At 35.7% G+C, this 21,795-nt stretch overlaps 1 protein-coding gene across 1 annotated transcript in view; it reads right to left on the minus strand.

The window, feature by feature from the left end:
* The window catches only part of LRP1B (LDL receptor related protein 1B), a 1,787,379-nt gene that overhangs the window by 773,412 nt on the left and 992,172 nt on the right, over positions 1-21,795 (minus strand). Inside the window, exons 8-10 of the mRNA XM_024744102.1 lie at positions 10,337-10,559; positions 7,126-7,297; positions 3,751-3,894 (exon numbers count right to left, since the gene is read on the minus strand). Coding sequence (XP_024599870.1) covers positions 3,751-3,894; positions 7,126-7,297; positions 10,337-10,559 — 539 coding nt within the window. The remainder of the gene's footprint in view (positions 1-3,750; positions 3,895-7,125; positions 7,298-10,336; positions 10,560-21,795) is intronic.

A 21,795-nucleotide genomic window follows, 5' to 3' on the forward strand; every position in this document is an offset into this window, starting at 1 on the left:
TATATTCATCTATGGTTGTTGTCGTAATCATTCATTTTCATTGCTGTATTATATTCCTTGGTGTGACTATTTCAAATTTAATTTATCTAGCTATTTTTCTAATGCACACTAATATAGAAGAGAATATGTTTTGTATGCTGCTTTTATTACTAAACCTTAGCATTAAGATTATATTCTGTGCTGATCCCTTTTTTTTTTTTTTTTTTTTTTTTTGATCACTGTGGTAGCTTCTCTTGTTTCAGAGCACAGGCTCTAGGCATGCAGGCTTCAGTAGTTGTGGCACGTGGACTCAGCAGTTGTGGCTCGCGGGCTGTAGAGCGCAGACTCCACAGTTGTGGCACATGGGCTTAGTTGCTCCATCGCATGTGGGATCTTCCTGGACCAGGGCTTGAACCCTGGTCCCCTGCATTGGCAGGCAGATTCTTAACCACTACGCCACCAGGGAAGTCCCTGATCCATTATTTTTGTCTTACATTCCTTCAGTATGATCAGTATAATATATGATAACTTGCCAAATCATTCCTCAGTTGATTTTATCTTTCCATTATTATAACACTGAGATATGCTTTTTCCCATATCTCTTAGTATAAATTTCCAGAAGTGGAATTACTGGGTAAAGAATATTAACATCCCTCTTTCTCATTACCCTCACAACCTCTCAGTGTCTACCTACTCGTTATTTTCTTTAAAGATACTATCTTACATTATTTAAAAGTAGATTCATTTGAAAATTAACATTCCTGAGTATTCCCTACCGACATCATATGCATATACTTTTGTTTTTTAAAAAATTGGGATCTTAGATATGCATTTTACTACTTAACTTTAAAAATTTAACAATACTTTGTTGTGTCATTAAAAGGTCTTCAAAACATTCTTTTCAATGGCAGCATCACGTTCCCTGCTAGAGAGGCAACATAATATGGTCAACTGTAGGATATTTAGATTGCTTCTGGGTTTTTGTTATTATAAATACATTTACAATGGATTTCTTTAGTCAACAGTGGGATAACTTGTTAAAGGATGTTATCAGTTTTATCTCTTTTGTATGTTATTATCAAATGTCTTTCTAATAGTGGTTTCTAATTTCTAATCAATTTCCAGCTCTATTAGCAAGGCATAAGAATGCTGGTTTCACAAAAGACCCCGAATAGCTAAAGCAATCTTGAGAACGAAAAAAGGAGCTGGAGGAATAAGGCTCCCTGACTTTAGACTATATTACAAAGCAACAGTAATCAAGACAGTATGGTACTGGCACAATGCTGGTTTCACCATATCTATTCTTGCTAACATTTATTTTTGCTTGTATTTTTAATTGATGCTTTAATCGGTAAACCTGGCACAATACTTCATTGGTTTAATGTATGTGCGTATGTGTATGTGCACGTGTATGTATATTTTAAATAAGAATGGTAACTATTTTTCCCATTGTTTTATTCAGTCACTTTTTTCAATCATTCACTACCTGAAGTTTCTTCTAATGTGTTTTCCTATACCATAGACAATTGAAAACTAAAAACTACATTTCACAGACACCAATATAGCCATGGCTCTAGTTTTGATTTAAGTACCTAAAGTCAGATGTACTAGCCTGAGTTTGGAATATAGAAATGAGACCACCTTTTGTTGCTTCTGCTGGTATTTATCTGATGGAGAAACTGAATTTTTCCACATCAGTCTTCTTCCTTTCTGCATATCAAGAGACAAGGAAGAGGGTATCTTTTTGCTGTGCGGTGTATTTTTTGTTGTTTTATTTTCCAGTATGATATATTACTTCTGGAGCTAATAGTTTGGGTGCAAACTTCCTAATCCCTAGATCTCAGCTAAGATGGTGTGTTTCTGAAACACCATGTTTGCCATTTGTGGCTTCCCGATGCCCTAGCTTCTGATTACGGTAGGTGTTCCAGCTTAAGCCAGGCTAGTTTGTGGTGGTTTTGAGGAAAGTTCCCAAGACCCAGTCTAGAAGCTGCTGCTTCAGGCTTCTCAATGATTTTGTAAGTACCTATTTGTGTTTGATCCTTTCTGCTTAAAATAGCTAGAATTGTTCCTGTTAATTTAAATGTAAATGTACCCTGATTGATCACTACATTAGGGATGATTGAAGCTTATGCAACTCTGATCTTATGTTTCTCCACCAAACGTGTGTGTGTATATATGTGTGTGTGTATATGTATATGTGTGTGTATATATATGTGTGTATACACATATATAAATGTACATACACATATATACACACATGTATATATGTATGCATAAATGTGCATGACTGTATTTTTGCATGGCATGCCATCACTTCCCAAGTGGTAACCAGAGCAGTTTAAAGGCTGGTTACACACACACACACACACACACACACACACACACACACGCACACAAAACTACCCCTATCTTGAGGCTTCTGACACAAAACCTTCAATTATCTAGAGGATTTCTTGAACATGAGAGTTGGTGTCTCTACATTCCTAGCATTTGATACAAAGCTGGACATAAAAAAAAGTACTAAAAGGCATGTATTTTTTATCACAGTTAAGTCTCTTGGGTTCTCAATTTAAAAATATTTGCACTATGAATTCTAACCACTTAGACTTAAAATTATAACAAATTTAGAGATCTCATTTCATAGTCCTCAGCAAGCATACGATAAGAAAGCAAAAGAGATGGCAGGGCAGTGATCAGAGAGGGAGCACAGACAAAAATAAATCAAGACAAAATATACACTGTAAAAAGCAGTCATCAGGGGCTTCTCTGGTGGCGCAGTGGTTGAGAGTCCGCCTGCCGACGCAGGGGGCACAGGTTCGTGCCCCGGTCCGGGAAGATCCCACATGCCGCGGAGCGGCTGGGCCCGTGAGCCATGGCCGCTGAGCCTGCGCATCTGGAGCCTGTGCTCCGCAATGGGAGAGGCCACAGCAGTGAGAGGCCCGCGTACCGCAAAAAAAAAAAAAAAAAAACAGTCATCATAATCTTAAAAATTATGGTATTTGTGGGACATCTAAAAACCAACAGTCTCCACATGACCATTTCTATGAGGGCCATTAAAACTACATCTGATTACGCGGACCCTGAGTAAAGAACTTAATTAATTTTTTGTGTAAAAATTTAAATTTAACAAAAGTAATGTGTGAAAAATATTTATTAGCTTATTTAAATAAAGAATAATTTATCTTAGCATATTTCAAAAATAAAACAAAGATATGTCCAACTACTAGATAACTTTTTAACAAAATTGTTAAAGAGATTGATATTTAATTAGTATAGCTCCAGTTACTTGGAAAGTGAAATAATGAAATGAATTTCATCCCCAACGCTGGATAAAGTGAAATATTACTTAATATGGATTTTTGTTGAACTAAACACACCTATTACTAGAGGCAGCATCTTGGTTCAAAAAAGAGAAAATCTGGTTAACCAACGATTCAGGCTCATTAGACCATGAACGAACATTCTTTAGGGAATTAAGGAAAGGATCTTCCTAAAAATCTTCCCTAAAGTACGGTTCCCAAAGATCCATAAATTTGGTGACTCTACAGCCCAATTAGGTTTCTCATTCACATTATCACACACATACAAAAGAGAAAAAAAAAAAACAAAAACTAAATACTGATTTTGAGAAAAATGGCTTGTACACATTCACAGGCAAATTTGGCCTGATGACGTCTCACGTTATTACTGATGCTGATGCTCCTAATTAATACTAAGAACCCTATTCTGAAGCATTAGCTGCTGGCAAATGTTTGATTTTCAATAACATACTTTTGCATGACCTGCCATCACTTCCCAAGTTGAAGCCAGTCCTGCAGCGACAGGTCCGTGCTTTGTAACCGCTGCTGAGCAGACAGATGTGTGAACATCCCCCTGGCATTCCGTATGGATCCACTTCACATGCATGGCTTCTGACTACAACAAATGAAAAAGAGCATACTTGAAATTCTCCAAAGACAAGATAATTATGTGCATCAGTATGTTGAAACTTTGACAGTGCAAGAGGAAATCCTAGCAAAAATCTATATACGCAAATATATTGTATCATAATCAATTGGAAAAGAGTTTAAACCCCAAAAAGAAAAGGTAGGGATTTGCCAAAATCCTCCTAAGTCTACTTTTTAAAAAAATTCTGAGAAGATAAAATGCTTTTATATTAACCTAAACTGTTTACATGTAAACAAAATAAAAGTAACATGATTTTTTGGTACATGCTTATTATACTTTTAAAAAATACACTTTTCTGGCAAATATAAAAAAAATATTGTTAAAATATCCTAGGTTAGGTAGTTAGGCAGAGAAAGGGTTTCTTCTGAAATAATCTATTATATGGGCACCTAAATTAGGATAAATGTGCTTCAGTGATTACCTTTATTGAGAAGTGCTGAGATAAATTTTTTTCTTCAATTTTGAGTCCATTGCCATTTGGAGAACCCTTCCACAAAATGAATTGTGTGTGTGTGTGTATGTGTGTGTGTGTTTGTGTGTGTGTGTGACTATAATTGTCAAAAGGAGAAGGCTGAGTTTTCATGTGGAGGTTATGGAATAGAAGGCTATTTTATGAGTGTAGAAGGTGGAGAAGAAACAAAAATAGGAAAAGCACTGTATGGAGAGGATGAAAAGAAGAAAGGTCAAAGAGAAAATGCTGTAGTAGGAATAATACCAGTAAGATTTTATGTATTACTGTAATTATATTTCTTTTCAATCACGACTTTCTTGGAGTTGTCATGAGTAATATGACAATTTCCTTTTAATATTAAAACTTACATGCTTTCAAAAACTGTGCTATGTTCTTTTTGTATTCTGCATTCTCTAAATGAAAAGATAACTGAAATGTAGTTTATTTTTTTGCACGAGTGTTGCTTTTATTTTCCAGTCTCATCCCATTTCTATACTAGATCACATCTCCTCTTGCCTACTTAGCAGCTCTCCAGTTTCTCACTGTCTTGTCTTCATTACTTTTGCTCTCTGCATTGGATCATGCCCATCAGCATACAAATGTGCCATTATTTCCACATCTTGGGGGGGGGGTAAAAAAATCCTAATTTTAACCTTAATTCCCACAGCAATCCTTCAATTAGCTCCCCATTTCTCTGCTCCACCTAATATCAACACTTTTCAAAGTTATCCTCGCTCATTTTCTACAATTTCTTTCCTTCCTATCTTTCCCAGATCCTTTCTATCCAGACATTCTCTTCACTGCAACCTGCTCTTGTCAGATTCCTATGAGTTTCATGCTGCTAAATCCGATGGCCAATTGAATTTAACAAGCTTCTTCTCAGTCTCCTCTTTTGGTTCTTCCTATTGTCTTTGACTTCTCATTGTTGGAGTGTCCCAGTGTGCTTTATTTGGAACTTTTTTCTTCTCCATCTATAGTTACTTCCTTGGTGATCACAACCATTTTCCTGGCTTTAAATGTCACCTATATGCCAATGACTCTCAAATTGTTTTGTCCTGAACTCCAGACTTATATATTCAAATACCTCCTTGAAATCTCCACCTGAATTCATGACAGAAATTCAAAATAACATGTAAAAATTATACATTTTCTCTTTGCCCCCAGTCTGCTCCAAACTGAGTTTTCTTAATCTCAAAAATAACTCAATTATTCCAGTTGCTCAGCGTAATTGGCATCATCCTTGCCTCTTTTTTAATTTACACCCCACATCAAATCCATTCAGAAATGCTGTTGGCTCTACCTTCAAATATATTCTGTGTCTAACTAGCCACTTTTCACCACTTTCACTACTACCATCCTGGTCCAATCCACCATCATCTCTAACTTTCCACCCTTGTCCCTGACAGCCTATTGTCAATATAGCAGCCATATTGATTCCTTTAAAAAGTCAGTCAGATTATGGGGCTTCCTAAGGACTCCCCATCTCACTAAAAGTATAAGCAAAGGTTTTTACAACTGTACGCAGGGCCCTACTTGTTATGGTCCTCCTTCATTTCTCCAGCTTAATTGCCTACTTCTCTTCCTCTTTTCACTCTGCTCCAGACCTATGGGTCTCCTTGTTGCTCCCTGAACAATCCAAGCATGCTCTTCCTCGTGGTTTTTGTGTGTGCTCATCTTTCTACCTGCCTCTCTCCTCCTTTAATTACTTAAAGTCTTCATGCAATTTCATCTTCTCAATGGGACTTCCTCTGACCATCCAATATAAAATTGCAAACTACCCCCATTCCTGACACTCATCTGCTTTACCTTTTTCCATAGCACTTACTATCTTCTAATAGAATGATAATTTACTTGGTTTTTTAAAATTATGTCTTCTTTACAACAATGCAAATCTCATAGAGGCAATGATGTTTTGGTCTGTTTTATCACAGCTATATTCTCAATGGACATAGAATAGTTCCTGGCACATAGTGAATGGTCAATGAATAATTGGTGAATTAATAAATCCTAATATAAAACCCTAATAAGGTTACCTACAGAATTCAAAATTTGAATTTCCTGTAAACACAATATGTATATGTGATAATACATTGCCTAAGCTGAATTTATGTTAATGGTTAGATAATTCTAAATTCACTTGAAGCACAAAAAGATGATGGACATTTGGGTGGTAGTTTTTGTATGTTACATAATTCTATACATGATTGAGCCTAAATTGTATTGAAGAACAAGCATCACTAACCTACAATGCAAAGTAGTTAGTGTTTTTGAGGAAGACTTAGAAATGTTGTAGCCTTCTGGTTAAGAATTATTTTTTATTTAACATGTGTTAAGGAATGATGGGGATGTTCAGTCAAGAGACCCAGTGACTGCAATAAAAACTAGACAGACACTGCAAGGAAATCACCTAATTTGAAATGTTTCCCAGAATGATATAAAAAAATTCCCTAAAGTCTTAGCATCTGGGTTTCCTGTATACATACATCGAGTGCAAGTTCCTTCCTGAATCTAAATCTAGCCGTCATTTTAATTCTATGGTTGTAGAAACAATTCAATAACAACTGAACAATTTGTCATTTAGACTTGGGAAGGGAGCTCTGTTCCATCTTATCATGCAGACATGTACATTTTTGCTATCAAAACAGAGAATTTATGGCTCACCCACTTTAACACCAAACAAAGGCACAAGGACCATATCCCCATTCAGTTTGCCATTGTGAAGGCTATGAAGAAGTCTTGCATCTTACCTATTGGTTGAGTTCTTTTTTGATAGATTCGGATTCCTCGAGCATTTTCCATTTTAATTAATGAATGAATGTCAGTGCCATTAAATCGGTTTATCCGTATGATATTGAAGTTATCAGAATTGGTTGCATACAAATAGTCTTCAAACACAGTTATACCATAAAGATGTTTGACCTATAAAAAGGGGCAAAAATGACTGTGATTTTTAATTATGTTGCTTTCAACTTGAAAGAAAAAATGATTGCTATTTACTCCTGTGGAAAATTCCCATAGTTGGAGAGTCACAACCATATTATCATTTATCTTCTCTCACAGAATTTGACATTTCACTAATTTAAACTTTTTCTCTGAGAATAAAACATTATGCAGTAGTGGTTAAAGCACTACCCAATGTATGGGAACGAATTTTATTCATGTTTCATTAAGAAAACATGTTCAGTAGCTACTTTTCAAAGCCTAGTGAGAACCAAACTTTCAAGCATATTCAATAACATGCTTATGGCACTGCTATGTAAAATTTGATATATTTTTGTGGGCTACATTTTCATATAGCCATGGATATGTAGAATCTGTAAAAGGCTTGCTTTACCTGTGAAAGGACTGATGAGAAAACACCTTTGAAAATCCCATTTTTTTAAAATACAGGTACATTTAGACTAATAGCAGCCCCAGCGTGGAAAATAGTAAACAACAAAATCACATATTTGGAATAATTGTAAAGAAAACGTCAGCATTCTACTCAGAAATTGCACTCTTTCTAAAGCCTATTCATAATGAAAATGGAACTCTGATTTGAGAATAACAATGTTTACTGCTCTCCACGACACTTCACAGTTAACAGTGTAACTCTTCTCCTTGGCACAGGTCTTGGGGACTGTGGGTAAGAATAGACTTCTTGAACTGATGGAAAGCTTCCAGTAAAGCAAAGGAAGAATAAGTATACTGATTTTCTCATCCAAAAAGGCACATGCTAGGCACATTGCCTTTGGGCATGCCTTGCAGTATACTCAATTTAAAATTGTTCTGGACCAAGGTATGGTAGATTTGTCAACTGATTTGCCGTACAGATTTTGATGAAAAAGCATTTGTCATTATCATTTGGCATTATATTGTACTTCTAGTGTACTTTTCGTATAGATTTGTAGTCAAGAGAATTTGAGAAGTTATGCATGGTTTGACTGTAAAAAAAATTTATATAGAACAAAATCACAAAAATTTCTACTTAGGAAATCATGCCAGTTCTATACCTTAAGCAAAAGCATTTGATTTGCTATCTTTCTAGCTTACATGTCTCCTCATTACTATTCCTGATCCTCTCATAGGAGATGTTGAGTAAAAAAAGACTGGCTTTTCATGCTGTTTTTGGACGTATTTCATTTCTTCATGTCTAGGCTACAAATGAAAGTTAGGAATTAAGGGGGAGAATCATTCTATGTTAAAGCCCCAATAATCATTTTCAATGTTAGTATTACTCTCCAGTAAGTGTTTGTAGGGGGAGGCATGTGTGTATTTACTAATAATATTTTCCACATAACTGACATCATATTCACTAAATGTATCTATGACCCAATTTTGATTCAGGCAATACTTTTTTTTCCTGTAAAAATTACAAGCAAGCTGAAGTCTTCCATTAATTGCCATTTATTTTATGCATGCTTTGCTTAAAGTTTGGGGCCAGTCATCTGGAAGTGTGCGATCGTGGCCTAAACACATTGCTGTCTATGTAATTGCCAATCCAAGCCTCAGGAGAGAAAGTAAGCATGGTTACAGAGGGGGCAACTGGTGAGGGCAGAAAAACACGTTCACACAATAGCCATCAAATTTTACTCACTGCCTCGCTGCTCTCCTTCAGAAGGGTTTGTTTACCATAAAGTACCTACATTGTTGCCTGGCCTGCTAACTCCCCCCAACAAAGGTGGCAGGAGCTTGGTGTGGTGCATAGACCATTCTGCCTACAGGACAAATACAAAATTTTATCTTTGTTGGATTACGTAGTGGCAGAGTAAGCATATGTGTAGGGAACCAGCAAAACACAGGCAATAGAAATGGTTAAAAAAAGGAATAATTAAAAACTTCAGATACTAAAAACCTTTTAAAAGTAGTCATGGGGAAGATCATTTGAATTCCTCATTCTTGTTTCAAGGTTAAAAATTTTAATTCCATATATGTAAAAAGAAGGTCCATCATAATCATTTTAGAGACTAGGTCCTCTGAGGTCATAACTAGACTGCCAAGGAAATCAAAGTTTTAAGGACAGTCAAAGGTGAGAGAGAAATAAGTGACCTCACCCCTAATATTGGACATTTTTTTTTAACCACCCAGATTAGTGCATTTTTTTATCTGCCAAGGAAGTGAAAACATTTCATTGTTAAAAGCTGATTATAAAGGCAAAGTAACTTTACAGGACAATTACAGAATATTTGTGCCTTGCACTGCAAAAGAAAACAGAGTCACTTATTTCAGCTCCATAGAATGAGAATCTCACAAAAAGTTAGTGAGCTCAGTGAGGTAAAATTGAATTTAAAAAGTAAACTAGTGAATAAGGCTTATTTCCACTTAGAGATCTCCTTCAGGTGTTTATTGAGTGTTATTTGCAAAAACTTGTAATTCAGCAAGGGGAAAACTATACAGATGGGAAAATTTTTGACCTCAGTGCTTTTCACAAAATTCTTATTTTAGGAAGTACCTGAATACAACAGAAGGCAAAATTTAATCCAACCTATTAAAATAATAATGATACCTTTGTGAGCCAGCATATGCATTGTTAGCAGAAAAAATATATATATCTCCAATGCCACATGGGACAGATGATAGTTCAGTTTCTTACAAATGAACTACTTAGATTAGTTTTTAGTAAGTAGGTCATATTTACTGTCCTACTCTAATACTTTTCTTTCTTACTAGTGTAGCATTTTTGGTTTCGTTTGTTGTTTTTTGATTTATTTCAGTCGGTTTCTGTTTTGTGCGCTTTTTTTCTTTTTTTAATAGAGGGAAAGTGGGGGAGAGAGCCCCCTCCCCTGCCCCATACTATGGAGTACACAGTACACTGTGTAAAGAACATTCTCCCATATAGCAAACACATCGCAGTTTTTATGACCCATTGCAGCTTGACTTCATAAGAAATTTTCAACATTGCAATTTTCAATCTTCTTCCTAGTGTGATACCATCCATTTTATTACCTTAGCTGCATTTCCGAACCAAATTCTACTTACTTGTCTGCCTTGGATGATAGTATGTCTGTTTCTTCCTTGATAGTCCACTACTTCCACATAGTCCAAGTAAAGATCTACCCAGTAAACCAATTTGTTGACTAGGTCTAGTGCCAGTGCAGCTGGCTGCTCTGTCTTGGAATCAATTATCCTTGCTCTGTTCATCCCATCCATGTCACATCGCTCCACTTTGGCCACATTCCCGTAGTCAGTAAAGAAAAGTTTTCTGTTGAAAGAAAACTAAGTGTTAAAGTGGAGGGAGGGGGGAAGCAAATTCAATAGAACCATCTGTAAAAAACAGAACTTTTCCTTCTAATCTATTTCAGTGGTTACATCTGTTAGCTTCCCATAACCATTTCCATATAATATCACTCTTAAACAGAGAAATCTGCTAATGAATATTGCAGGGCATGAGGGAGCAGGTTAACTAACAACTGTAAAATTTCCCTGAAATGAATGATTATGATGGGTTTATTTTTGTATTAGGGGAAATGTTTCTTTAAGCTTCATAGAGCCAATACACATATACCGCAGGAGATGTGTACGGCCCATTTGGAATAAGCTTCAGAAATGAACCAAGTCACCAGGCCAGGGTATGGGTATGTGAGCTATCAGGCTTTATCTTCAACCTGCTTTTCAAATTGCCTGGTAATGCCTGTCTCCTATAAAAGCTATTATGTGGAGCTCAGTGAAGCTATGAGTGGCAGAGAATAGCAAACCTGGAATGGAATTAAGCAGATGGAAAAGCAAATGTGCTATTTGTAACAGTGGAAATAAAATATAAATAATTCCCCCCAAACCGATCCCAAATCCTCCCAAATATTCCCAGTTTATAAAATATCATAAAGCAAATGCAGGCCGTTTCTTTTCATTTTGTCTTTATATAATTTTTGAAGAAAAGGCTGAAAAGCAATGTTGACTTCTGAGACAATAAATCCTTCTAGGAAGCACAAACAGCGTCTGTCAAAGGTTTAAATACCTCCAATGCTTCAGTGTCTAATATTTGATTAGTATTCACAATGTTTAGTAAACACAAATCAATTTCAATTAACCTGACAATATTATAACAAGATCACCTACTCATGAGAGTAAATTACATTTGTAAATGGAAGACCATCTTGCCTTGACTTAAATACAATCTCAAGAATAATCTGATTTCCAGTGACTGAGCAATATTAAGATTACCTAGAGTATAGAATATTTGATTTTACAAACTTGGTGAATTAGTTTTTAGTGACTTTTCTCGACATTGTTGCATCATCTAACAGTATGGGGTATCTTTTAAGCTAAAGAGTACTTAAACTTTAGCTCTTTCTGCTGTGGGAGGTTTTGACTAATTTGTTTCAACATTAATGCGTACTGGTTTGTGATAGTGTGAGCCAGATTTTATTATGAGTATATATTTCCCCGAGTATTCTTGAAAGATCAATTTATCACAATAAGTTAAAAATTATTTTCAAATGACATGTCATTCAGGTGAAGAGCTTTCTATTCCAGTGAAGAACAAATAAAAGGGCATATGGTGCTATGTTTTATTGTCATGCTAAATGCTCTGACCTCTACTCCTGCACTAGCTCATTCTCTCTCTCTCTCTCATCTCTATCACTATCTCTTCCTGCTTCCATCTTTCATCTCCTCCTTCTTCACTTGTTAATCAGTTTGCTTATAGTTCTCTCAAGTTACTGTTACGATTACCTAGTTTCCCTCTTCCTTACCGTAGAACACTGCCCACTATTCCTATTATAAGAAACTGTCTTCCTCACCTCATACCAAAATGCCTGTCCTTTCATAGTTTCCTTTTCTGACTGGTCCATTTCACAGAGCTGAATAGATGCTGGTGTGCAGGTAGCTTGGCTTTGGGATAGAGAGTTAGAGGCTCTGGCCCACTGTGTATAGCATGTTATGTACAGACTATGTATCGTTAGTCATATGAAGTAGGTGATTGCACTATCTACAGAGTGCTGAAGAGGAAACATGAGCCTGGAGACGGGAACTTCTCTCAAGTCACATTGAGATGACTTAATTACACGTGATCCTAAAAGGAAAAAAAGAGGAGTGCCAAGCCAAGAAACTTGGAGGCATGTTGTTGAAGAAAGATGACCAAACAAGATCTGAGGTTATGGTCAAAGAGATAACACAGACTCTTATCGAGGCCTAAGGGAGAAAAGTTCCATGATAGAGAATTGGACTGGCTGGCTGGGTCAATCACTTCCCAAAAATTTTTTTAAAAAAGAATATAGATCGAGATGTCATTGAATTTGGTATTTGTTAAAACACTAGTAATTTTGGGTACTGCCCTTTGAAAAGTTTAGTTATGGAGGAAGAGTGAACCAGATGATAATGAAGGAGGTCAGGAAAATGTAAATAATTTGTGCAAGAAGATTTTCAGTGGTACTGACCCATATTGCAGGAATGATTCAAGTGATTCTCATATTTATTCCAGGTCATAATAAAACCGGTTGAGGTAATCTCCCCATCTGAATAAACTTAAGCCAAAATATGAAAAAAATGTACAAATACATGAATCACCAAAATTTTGCCATTTTAATGGAAGTGTAAAATCAAAAGAACAGGAGGACTTTGGGTATGTGAAATGGCATTGAGCTAGAAGAAACAGTAAAGAATTGGTCATTGTACTTCCAGCACATAGCAGAATAACTAGTGCTGAGTGGTGATGTAAAAGGTGGTCTTTACATCAAATTTAACTTCCCCAGATTTCAGAATACTGACTATGTTGAGCTCTGTTCACTTGTAATTGAAGTGCAAGAAATGGAAGTATTCTCCAGGATATAACACTAAGACCATAAATCTGCAAGAAATAAATACCCAGAATCACATGATTATGACTGTAACTATGATTATGTCACATGGCTATGACTGTGATTATGACCGTAGATGTTTCTTTGCTTGTTTTAGTACTGTTTAATTTTAGTTTAAAATTATCTATTATTATTACAGAGAAAAGCTTTATTCTCAGGGCATTCTTTAATTGAGGTATGACTATTATAATTATAAACCCATGGGAGTCTCCATATCCTCTTGGGAGATCCATATACATCTGAGCTGGCTTCAGTGGGTTTCTGTACTCAGAAGCTAACATGCCAGGAGTAAAACACTACGTTGTTTAATGTTCTATTTGAAGATTCAGATAACTCTTGCACTGAAGATTTTGAACAATCAAAAATCATACTGCCTTAGGAAATATATATTGAAATGCTAACTCTATATAAAAGCAATCATTTTATAATGTTCACATGTAATCTTCATATAACCCCAACTTGGCATAAATATATAAATATAAAATAAATATATAAACAGAAAGCATCTGAAACTTTTTTCTTTCGTCTCTCATGAAAACACAGAGAAGAAGGATATTAATAATGGACAATAATTTTTAAAAACCATCTTTCTTCATTTTTTAAAAACTTAATATATTATTCAAGACAGATATCCAACTGTCCTTCCTAAATTCAATCTGGCTAAACTCTCTCACAAATTCAAATACAGCCTCTCTCAGTCCCCATTTTACCCCAACACTGCCTCTAACTCATCTTTTTATTTTAAACAAATTTGTCTCTTAGGCTTTTCTTTCCATTTGTTTTTCATTCTCCATATTCTGAGAGCTAGGAGTTAACTCAGCAAGTAATAAACCTGCCACTGTAAAAAGGAAGTGATAAAAAAAATTGGAGAAACAAAGATTTGCATATTATTGTATTATTATTTCATTTTATCTTCATCACATAGATATTTCATCAGTGTCTAACATAGATTGGGACACAGTGGGATTAATACCTAATCCTCTTTCCCTGGATTGACGTTGCCTGACACTTGGTTTATGTTCACTCATTCATGCCCACCAGCCATGCTACACTTAAATTGCAACTACCGCATCTAACCACCTAAAAGATAATAACATACTTGGCCTAACATTTCGACTCCCAGGCGGCCATTATTCTCAAGCTGTAACTGAAACCTTAGAGACCCATCTATATCTAAAACAAAATTTTTCAATATTCTCACCCTTATTTACACAGGTCTCTGCTCAAAGTGTAGGGCGGCCTAACCTCTATCCACTGATACAAACTCCTCTCTTCCTACCCAAATCCTTCTGATCTGCCCTCTGAATCTCCTACTCTATGATCGCAAACTCCTCAATATCCTAAGACTATACTTTGAATGTTCATTCCACCTTTTTGCCTTTACTGAAACTTAGTGAAACTTAGCATCTCTTGAGGTCACCCTTTCCCAGCAGTCACTGAAAATGTGGTTTTCTTACAAGAACCTCAGGAGTAGATATAAAATCAGTGCCTTCTCCAATACTAATTCCAGGATATTACTCTCTTCTTCTCTTGCACCATCTCCTGTTTTTTGAGGGTCTCACAAATAGGCTGTATCCATCCTCAAGGTGGATTATGTATTATTATAAAACCCTTCTATAGCTGCTAACAGTTGAAATAAAACCTCATATTCTTAACACTGCCCACAATGGTTGCATGTTCTAGTCTCTGCCTACCTCTCCAGCTCCATCTAGTAATATATTTCCCTGCTTCTAATACCTTGGCCATCTAGCAGTATCCTTTTATAAAATTCTAATACCTTGATCATCTTTCAGTGCCTTAAACAATCCACAAATTTTCTTCCTTTCTCCACTTCACATATTCTGTCTCCAAGTCTGGAAAGTAATTTCTACCATGCTATTCTGATCTTGGCTTTAGTTTTCAAGTTAAACGTCAATTTCTATGAAAGACATTTCCTGCTTTTCTAATACCAATTAAGTCTGCCTGATAGAATCTCATGGCATTCTGTATTTTTTATCACACCCTTCTTTATTTAATTGCAGAAAATAGATACACACATACACACACAATGATAAGGTTAAGATCTGTTTACTAGGTAGACTACAATCTCAAGAAGACAAAGGTCATATCTGCTTTATTCAGCATTGTATGCTCACAACTTAACTATGTATCTGCCTGTACTAAGTTTCTCTCTCTATCTATACATCTACATATATCTGTATAAGCTCTGGGCTGACTTCCTCATACTGGAAAATAAAATCTAAAACTCAGACTTAAAATTATGTTAAAGGGGCAAAAAATATGGATAAGGCCATTCTAGCATATGAAAATAAGTTGGTTTTCCACATTATCCAGAGTAGCTCACTCTAATTCTCTGGGCCCAAATCATTCACTAATAATAAATTATGGCTTTGCCTCAGTTTGATTGCATTGACCTCTTTTGCACATAATTCCCTTTGGAGAACTTGCAGGGAGTAGTGATATTAGTTCATGAAAAGATTTAGTATTCCTGTGTCTGGCCAATTTTCATTTTTTTTTTTCTTTCTTTTTCAATTTTCATTTTTAATGGCATCCCCTCAGTATTAAAGTCTACCTACCTATAGATACCAGGTTATAATAGCATTTGGATGTATTCCTAAGGGGGTTAGACCATCTACTCCCAGCATGTAGCAAAAGTTTTGTTTCTTTCCTTAAAGTAAGATATTTATATAATCAACAGTAATTTTAAGAACGTAATGATGTTCCCCATGAGGAAGATGGACTGAGAATGTTGGATGGATTAGATAAGGAGATACAAGTTTGGTAGGTATGCATTAGCACAGGGGTAAATGGAAAAGAGGAAAGAGATTCAAGATATATTTTGGGGTCTGTGTCAACAGGACTTGAGAGTTAGTTAATTGGGTGAAAATAGGATGATTAGAGAGCAGCATTCTAGTACTATAATAACTTTCATAAAATATATTTATGGAATATATTGAGCCTCCAGATTTTTCTCAGGAAGTCTGCCTGTCTGTAAGATCTCAAGGTGTCATTCCATTTAATAGGAAGAATGCATTTCACAGTTTGGGCATATTACTTTTCATGACCAAGGGCAATGCTATCTTAGGACTCCTTCAGGGGTCAGGATGCAGGATGTCAGTACTCAAAAGCTCATGCTCAATATACTTGATTCATGTGGAACAGTAGAATATTTGCAGCAATATATTCAATGTGAAAAAGTTACACTTTGAAACATGCAGAGATGTATAACCTAATTTCTGCACTCAAGGAAGTCCTACTGGTTTATAAAGGCATTTTTCTGAGCTGGAATAACACAGATGGCTGTCTCAGAGGCAGCTAAGGTAAGTATCCATGAAGTTGTGGACTGCTGAACAAAACTGGTTCACTGCTATGCTAATTACCAGTTAGTTGAACTGTCAATTTCTACTTTAAATTCCTACTAAATGGAGGAAAAAATAGCATGGTGAAAATGAAACTTTAACTACAGCATAGCTTTTTAAAATATATTATTTATTGTTTATACTTGTGTGCCCATCTCGGTTTGCTGTTGGAATAAGATGTACAATAATATTGCAGTGACAATAAAATCATATGGTTACGTAGATAAAAGCACACCGTAGAAAATAAAGATTTCTTTGATGTTCACTTCCCTAGCTGCAAAGAGCAGATATACTTGGAAAGATAAGGCAAACCTCCTATAAAGCAATAACTTCTTCATAAGTGACATTATTCAAATTTCTTGATTTAGTTTTAAGTAGAAAGGCAGGATCAAGGGCAGGCTAAGCGTGGCTAAGACTGCAGAGACCAAAGGAAGATGATGAAGGGAAACAACTGCCCTTGCTCAGTTGGCAAAACAGGTATTTTAATAATTGATAGATGCTGTTAAACCAGGGTTTCTTGACCAGGGTGACCTTTAGGGGTTCCATCGACAACCAGTTTTGTAGGCTGTACAAACTGACAAGTATGCCAGCAAATATGTATTCCTATAGGTGTATTTTTTGGACAAAGGGTTAATACTCAGGTAAATATCCATGTTCTGAAACAGGATCCTCAAACTTTATTGTGTGCAATAATCATCTGGAGAGCTTGCTGAAATCTCCAATTTCTACAATCACTGTGGTGGGAATTTGAGGAGTATCTAACAAAATTAAATATGCATTTAAAATCTCTTTCATCCAGCAATATCTGTTCCAGAAATTCATCTTGAAGACGCACCTTCACAAGTAAGAGATAAGACATGTACTGTTATTCACTATGACATGATTAATAATGGCAAAATATTGGAATATATTTTTTATCCAGTTCTCCCTTCCCCTTCCTATTCATCATTTCTTCCTAGAATTTTTTTTTTTTTTTTTTTTTTTTTTTTAAATCGGCAGGCAGACTCTCAACCACTGCGCCACCAGGGAAGCCCCCTAGAAATACTAATTTAGCACCTACTGTGCTCAAGGTTCTGGGAATACAACAGGGAATTCTAAGGTATCTAACCTCTACTTCTAGAGGGAATAAGGAGCAATATCATTGAAGATAAATGTGCTTTACAACTTATGAATACTCAGAGATGGTTGGGTTGGGTAGCTCTGCAGATTGTTAATTGATAGAATCAGTATCTTCTAACAAACTCTTGTTAGTGTCATAGTCAAAAAATTAAAAATAGGCTATTCAATCACGGTGATCTTTTCCCAATTTTAGTAATTTCTAACTTGGAGGCCAATTAGTTTTGCAAAGAGAACAGATTGTTTAAATCTTGTATTAGAATTTTTCCTTGAAAAGTCTCAGGTTATTGTTTGCTTCTCACCCTTCATGACATTCTTCTTCTAAATCAATGTCTATAATATTCACCTTTCCATGTCAATTTAGTAAGCTATAGTCTCCAGTTTTTCAGTCAAACACCAACATAGGTGTTACTGTGAAGGTGTTCTGTATATGTGATTAACATCTAGAATCATCTGACTTTAAGTAAAGATGATCCTCGATCATCTGGATGGGCTTGATTGAATCCGTTGCAAAGTTTAAAAGCCGAACCAAGGTTTCCCTGAAGAAGAAATTCCAAATGTGGACTGCAGCATCAGCTCTTGTTCAATACTTCCAGCCTGCCTTCCCAACTGCCCGCCCTAAGCATTTTCATCTAACTAGCTAGCTCCCACAACTGCATAAACCAATTCCTTACAAGAAAACTATACATATTTATTATTCCTACTAGTTGTATTTTTTTTTTTTTTCTGGTGGAACTCTGACTGATACAGTGCCTAAAAATTATTTAGGAGAATACCTCTCCATTAAGTAAGAATTTAAAATAGAAATTGACAGTTCAGCTAACTGGTAATTAGCATAGCAGTGAATCAGATTTGGTCAGCAAACCAAAAGGAGAAAAAACAGAGGTCCTGAGGACATATTCTGGATCCTTAAATCCAGCCATCCAGCCATGCCGAACGAAGTCAGCACTGCTTGTTTTATTCAGGAATCTGAGCCATTAAATTTCTCCTTTTTGCTTAAGCTGATTTAAATGGAGTTTTCTAACATATATAACTGAAAAATTTTTATATGATAAATATTCATTGTTAAGGTAAATGGTAACTGAAATACCTATCACCACTACAGGAGAAATAGAAGTCAAATGTTCTACTAACAAAGGCATTGTGAAATTATTACTTAGGAAAGTTAGCAATTTAAAAGACAAATATGACTACTATAAAATAATTTTGTTTGATTTAAATAAAAGGAAAACTTATTTGAGTAACCAATGATTTTTATCAATACTCAGAAAATTCAGAAGTTTAAGATTACAATATCTGCAATTCCAATAAATGCTCCCGAACTTTATTTTGCTTTGCCACAGAGAACAGCACAAGTAAAGTAAGTTCATATCCCATTATGAATAAAAGCAATGAGCCATTAGAAATATATGTAAATCTCCATCTGCCAGTTGACCTGTTTCATATATATATATATGAAACACATACAGATAATCCCTGACTTAATTATGGTTCAACTTATGATTTTTTGACTATACAATGGTATGACAGTGATACTCATTGAGTAGAAACCATACAGTAGCCCCCCTTATCCATGGTTTCACTTTCCACCGTTTCGTTACCCACGGTCAACTATGGTCCAAAAATATTAAATGGAAAATTTCAGAAATAATTCATAAGCTTTAAATGATGTGCCAATTTAATAGTGTAATAAAATCTCACACTGCCTTGCTCTGTCCCACTCGGGACATGAATTATCCCTTTGTCAGCACATCCATGCTGTATATGCTACCCAACCATCAGTACAGTAAAAGAATATATATAGGCCTCAGTACTAACCCCAGTTTTAGGCATCCACTGGGGGTCTTGGAATTGTATCCTTTGCAGATAAGAGGGGGATACTGTACTTCAAACTCTGAATTTTAATGTCTTCCTGGGCCAGCAGTATGTGGTACTTACTCTCATATGATGCTGGGCAGTGGCAGCAGTCACAGTTCTCAGTCAACCACATGATCACGAGGGGAAAAGACCAATACATTTACAGCCATTCTGTACCCATGCAACCATTCTGTATTTCTTTTTTCTTTTTTTGCGGTACGCGGGCCTCTCACTGCAGTGGCCTCTCCCGTTGCGGAGCACAGGCTCCAGACGCGTAGGCTCAGCGGCCATGGCTCACGGGACCAGCCGCTCCGCGGCATGTGGGATCTTCCCAGACCGGGGCACGAACCCGCGTCGCCTGCATAGGCAGGCGGACTCTCAACCACTGTGCCACCAGGGAAGCCCTCTGTATTTCTTTTTCAGTACAGCAGTCAATAAATTACACGCGATATTCAACACTTTATTTTAAAATAGGCTTTGTGCTGTATGATTTTTGCCCAACTGCAGGCTAATGTAAGTTTAAGAAGTATTCTCTCTTTGCTCATATATGACCTTAAACTTCTCACAGGGAATGTGTTAAGGCCACTTTTAAACTACTATGTTAGGTAGTGGGTCTGCTAACCAGAAATCAGGAATGGTAAACAAAGATTTACTTCAAGTGATGCTATCCAAAGGAAAAAGAAATCAAATTCAAAAGGCAGTGGTAAATTGTACCGAATGAAAATAAACTCTGAGCTAATGTTGACCTCTATACTACCCTGATGAAATTATATTTTCTTCACCTTGGATAGTAGAATTATTAAATTATAATAAAGGCCTGAGAGATGAAATGTTTTGTCCAGTATCATATATAGATAATTAATTACAAGGTTTGGTTTAAAACTCCAGGTCTCTTCATTTATGGAAATGTGCTGTGCTCAACTTCCTCTCAAGAGTTCCCTGTTCTCCTGTAGTGTTACACGCTTGAAAAACTAAAATTCTTATAGTTCTAATTATATTGAATTTTAACTATCATTTATAAATACCAAAAACAGAATTTAGACTTTCTACCTTGCTTTTCCAAATAGAAAGTAAAAGTTTGGGGAAAAGTAATATCAGTTGTGTCTATAGTATACAAAATATTTTTGTCTGATAAACAAATGATAGCAATAACAACACTATTTTTAAGTTTCTCCTGGAGTACCTGGACCATTGAAATAACTGTAGGCAGAGCTCTAATGTGCTGAGAGACTGTGAAAGGTTAATTGATGCATGTGTCTCAATTTTCCTCCATGTGTAAATAAAGATGGTAACACATATGTAAAGTGCGACAAAACTGCTGAGAGTGAGCACAGCAGACTCACAAGCTTTTTTATATGTGAGCACACTATATAACTGTGCAAAGAATGATGCTCTAAAAACCTGTAATCCCAGTTTGGTTTTATTTCCATCTTCCCTTCCTCTCTTCCTCTCTCTCTTTTAATCAATAGTTATGAGAAGTTTTTTAAGACAGATTTCTCCATTTCCATTAGAACCTACACCAGTATGTACATAAATGCTCATCTGAGTGTAATCATTAAAGTGAAAGTTAATTGGTTAAAGTTAAAGCACTAAGTTCAGGTAAATTCATTTCATGAAGAAATCGTCAAACTCCTTGTGAAAGATAATCTCACTTATCATGAGGTATACTACACAAATTATTTGAAATCCAGTATTAGATTATAAGCAATTTAAAAGCAAGGACTACTTACAAAACAGAAATAGACTCACAGACATAGAAAACAAACTTATGGTTATCAAAGGGGATGGCGAGGGCAGGGAGAGAGATAAATTAGGAGTTTAGGATTAATATATACATACTACTGTATATAAAATATTATAGATAAACAAGGACCTACTATATAGCATAGGGAACTATATTCAATATCTTATAATAATCTTATAATGGAAAAGAATCTGAAAAAGTATATATATAAAACTGAATCACTTTGCTGTACACCTGAAACTAACAAAATGTTGTGAATTAATTATACTTCAATTTAAAAAATGTTTTAAAAAAAGCAAGGACTACAATCTTTATGGAATAATCCTAAAGTCAGCTATAAATCACTTCCAATTTTTTAAGTATCTGACCAATATCATAAAGTCTGAATTTTCACCCCAAAATACCCAACTAATATTTGTCTAGTGCCAAGTAATTCCAACTCCGATTCCAAGTAACTATTTGATTCTGAGGAAGTTACTTAACTTCTAGGCCCCAGCTTCTTCGTAAGAAAACTTATAAAAATATTGCCCAGGTAAGAAAGCATTTTGCTGAATTAAATGAGATATA

The sequence above is a fragment of the Neophocaena asiaeorientalis genome, unplaced genomic scaffold (assembly GCF_003031525.2).
Source record: "Neophocaena asiaeorientalis asiaeorientalis breed wild unplaced genomic scaffold, Neophocaena_asiaeorientalis_V1.1 scaffold11, whole genome shotgun sequence".
Classification (NCBI taxonomy): Eukaryota; Metazoa; Chordata; class Mammalia; order Artiodactyla; family Phocoenidae; genus Neophocaena; species Neophocaena asiaeorientalis.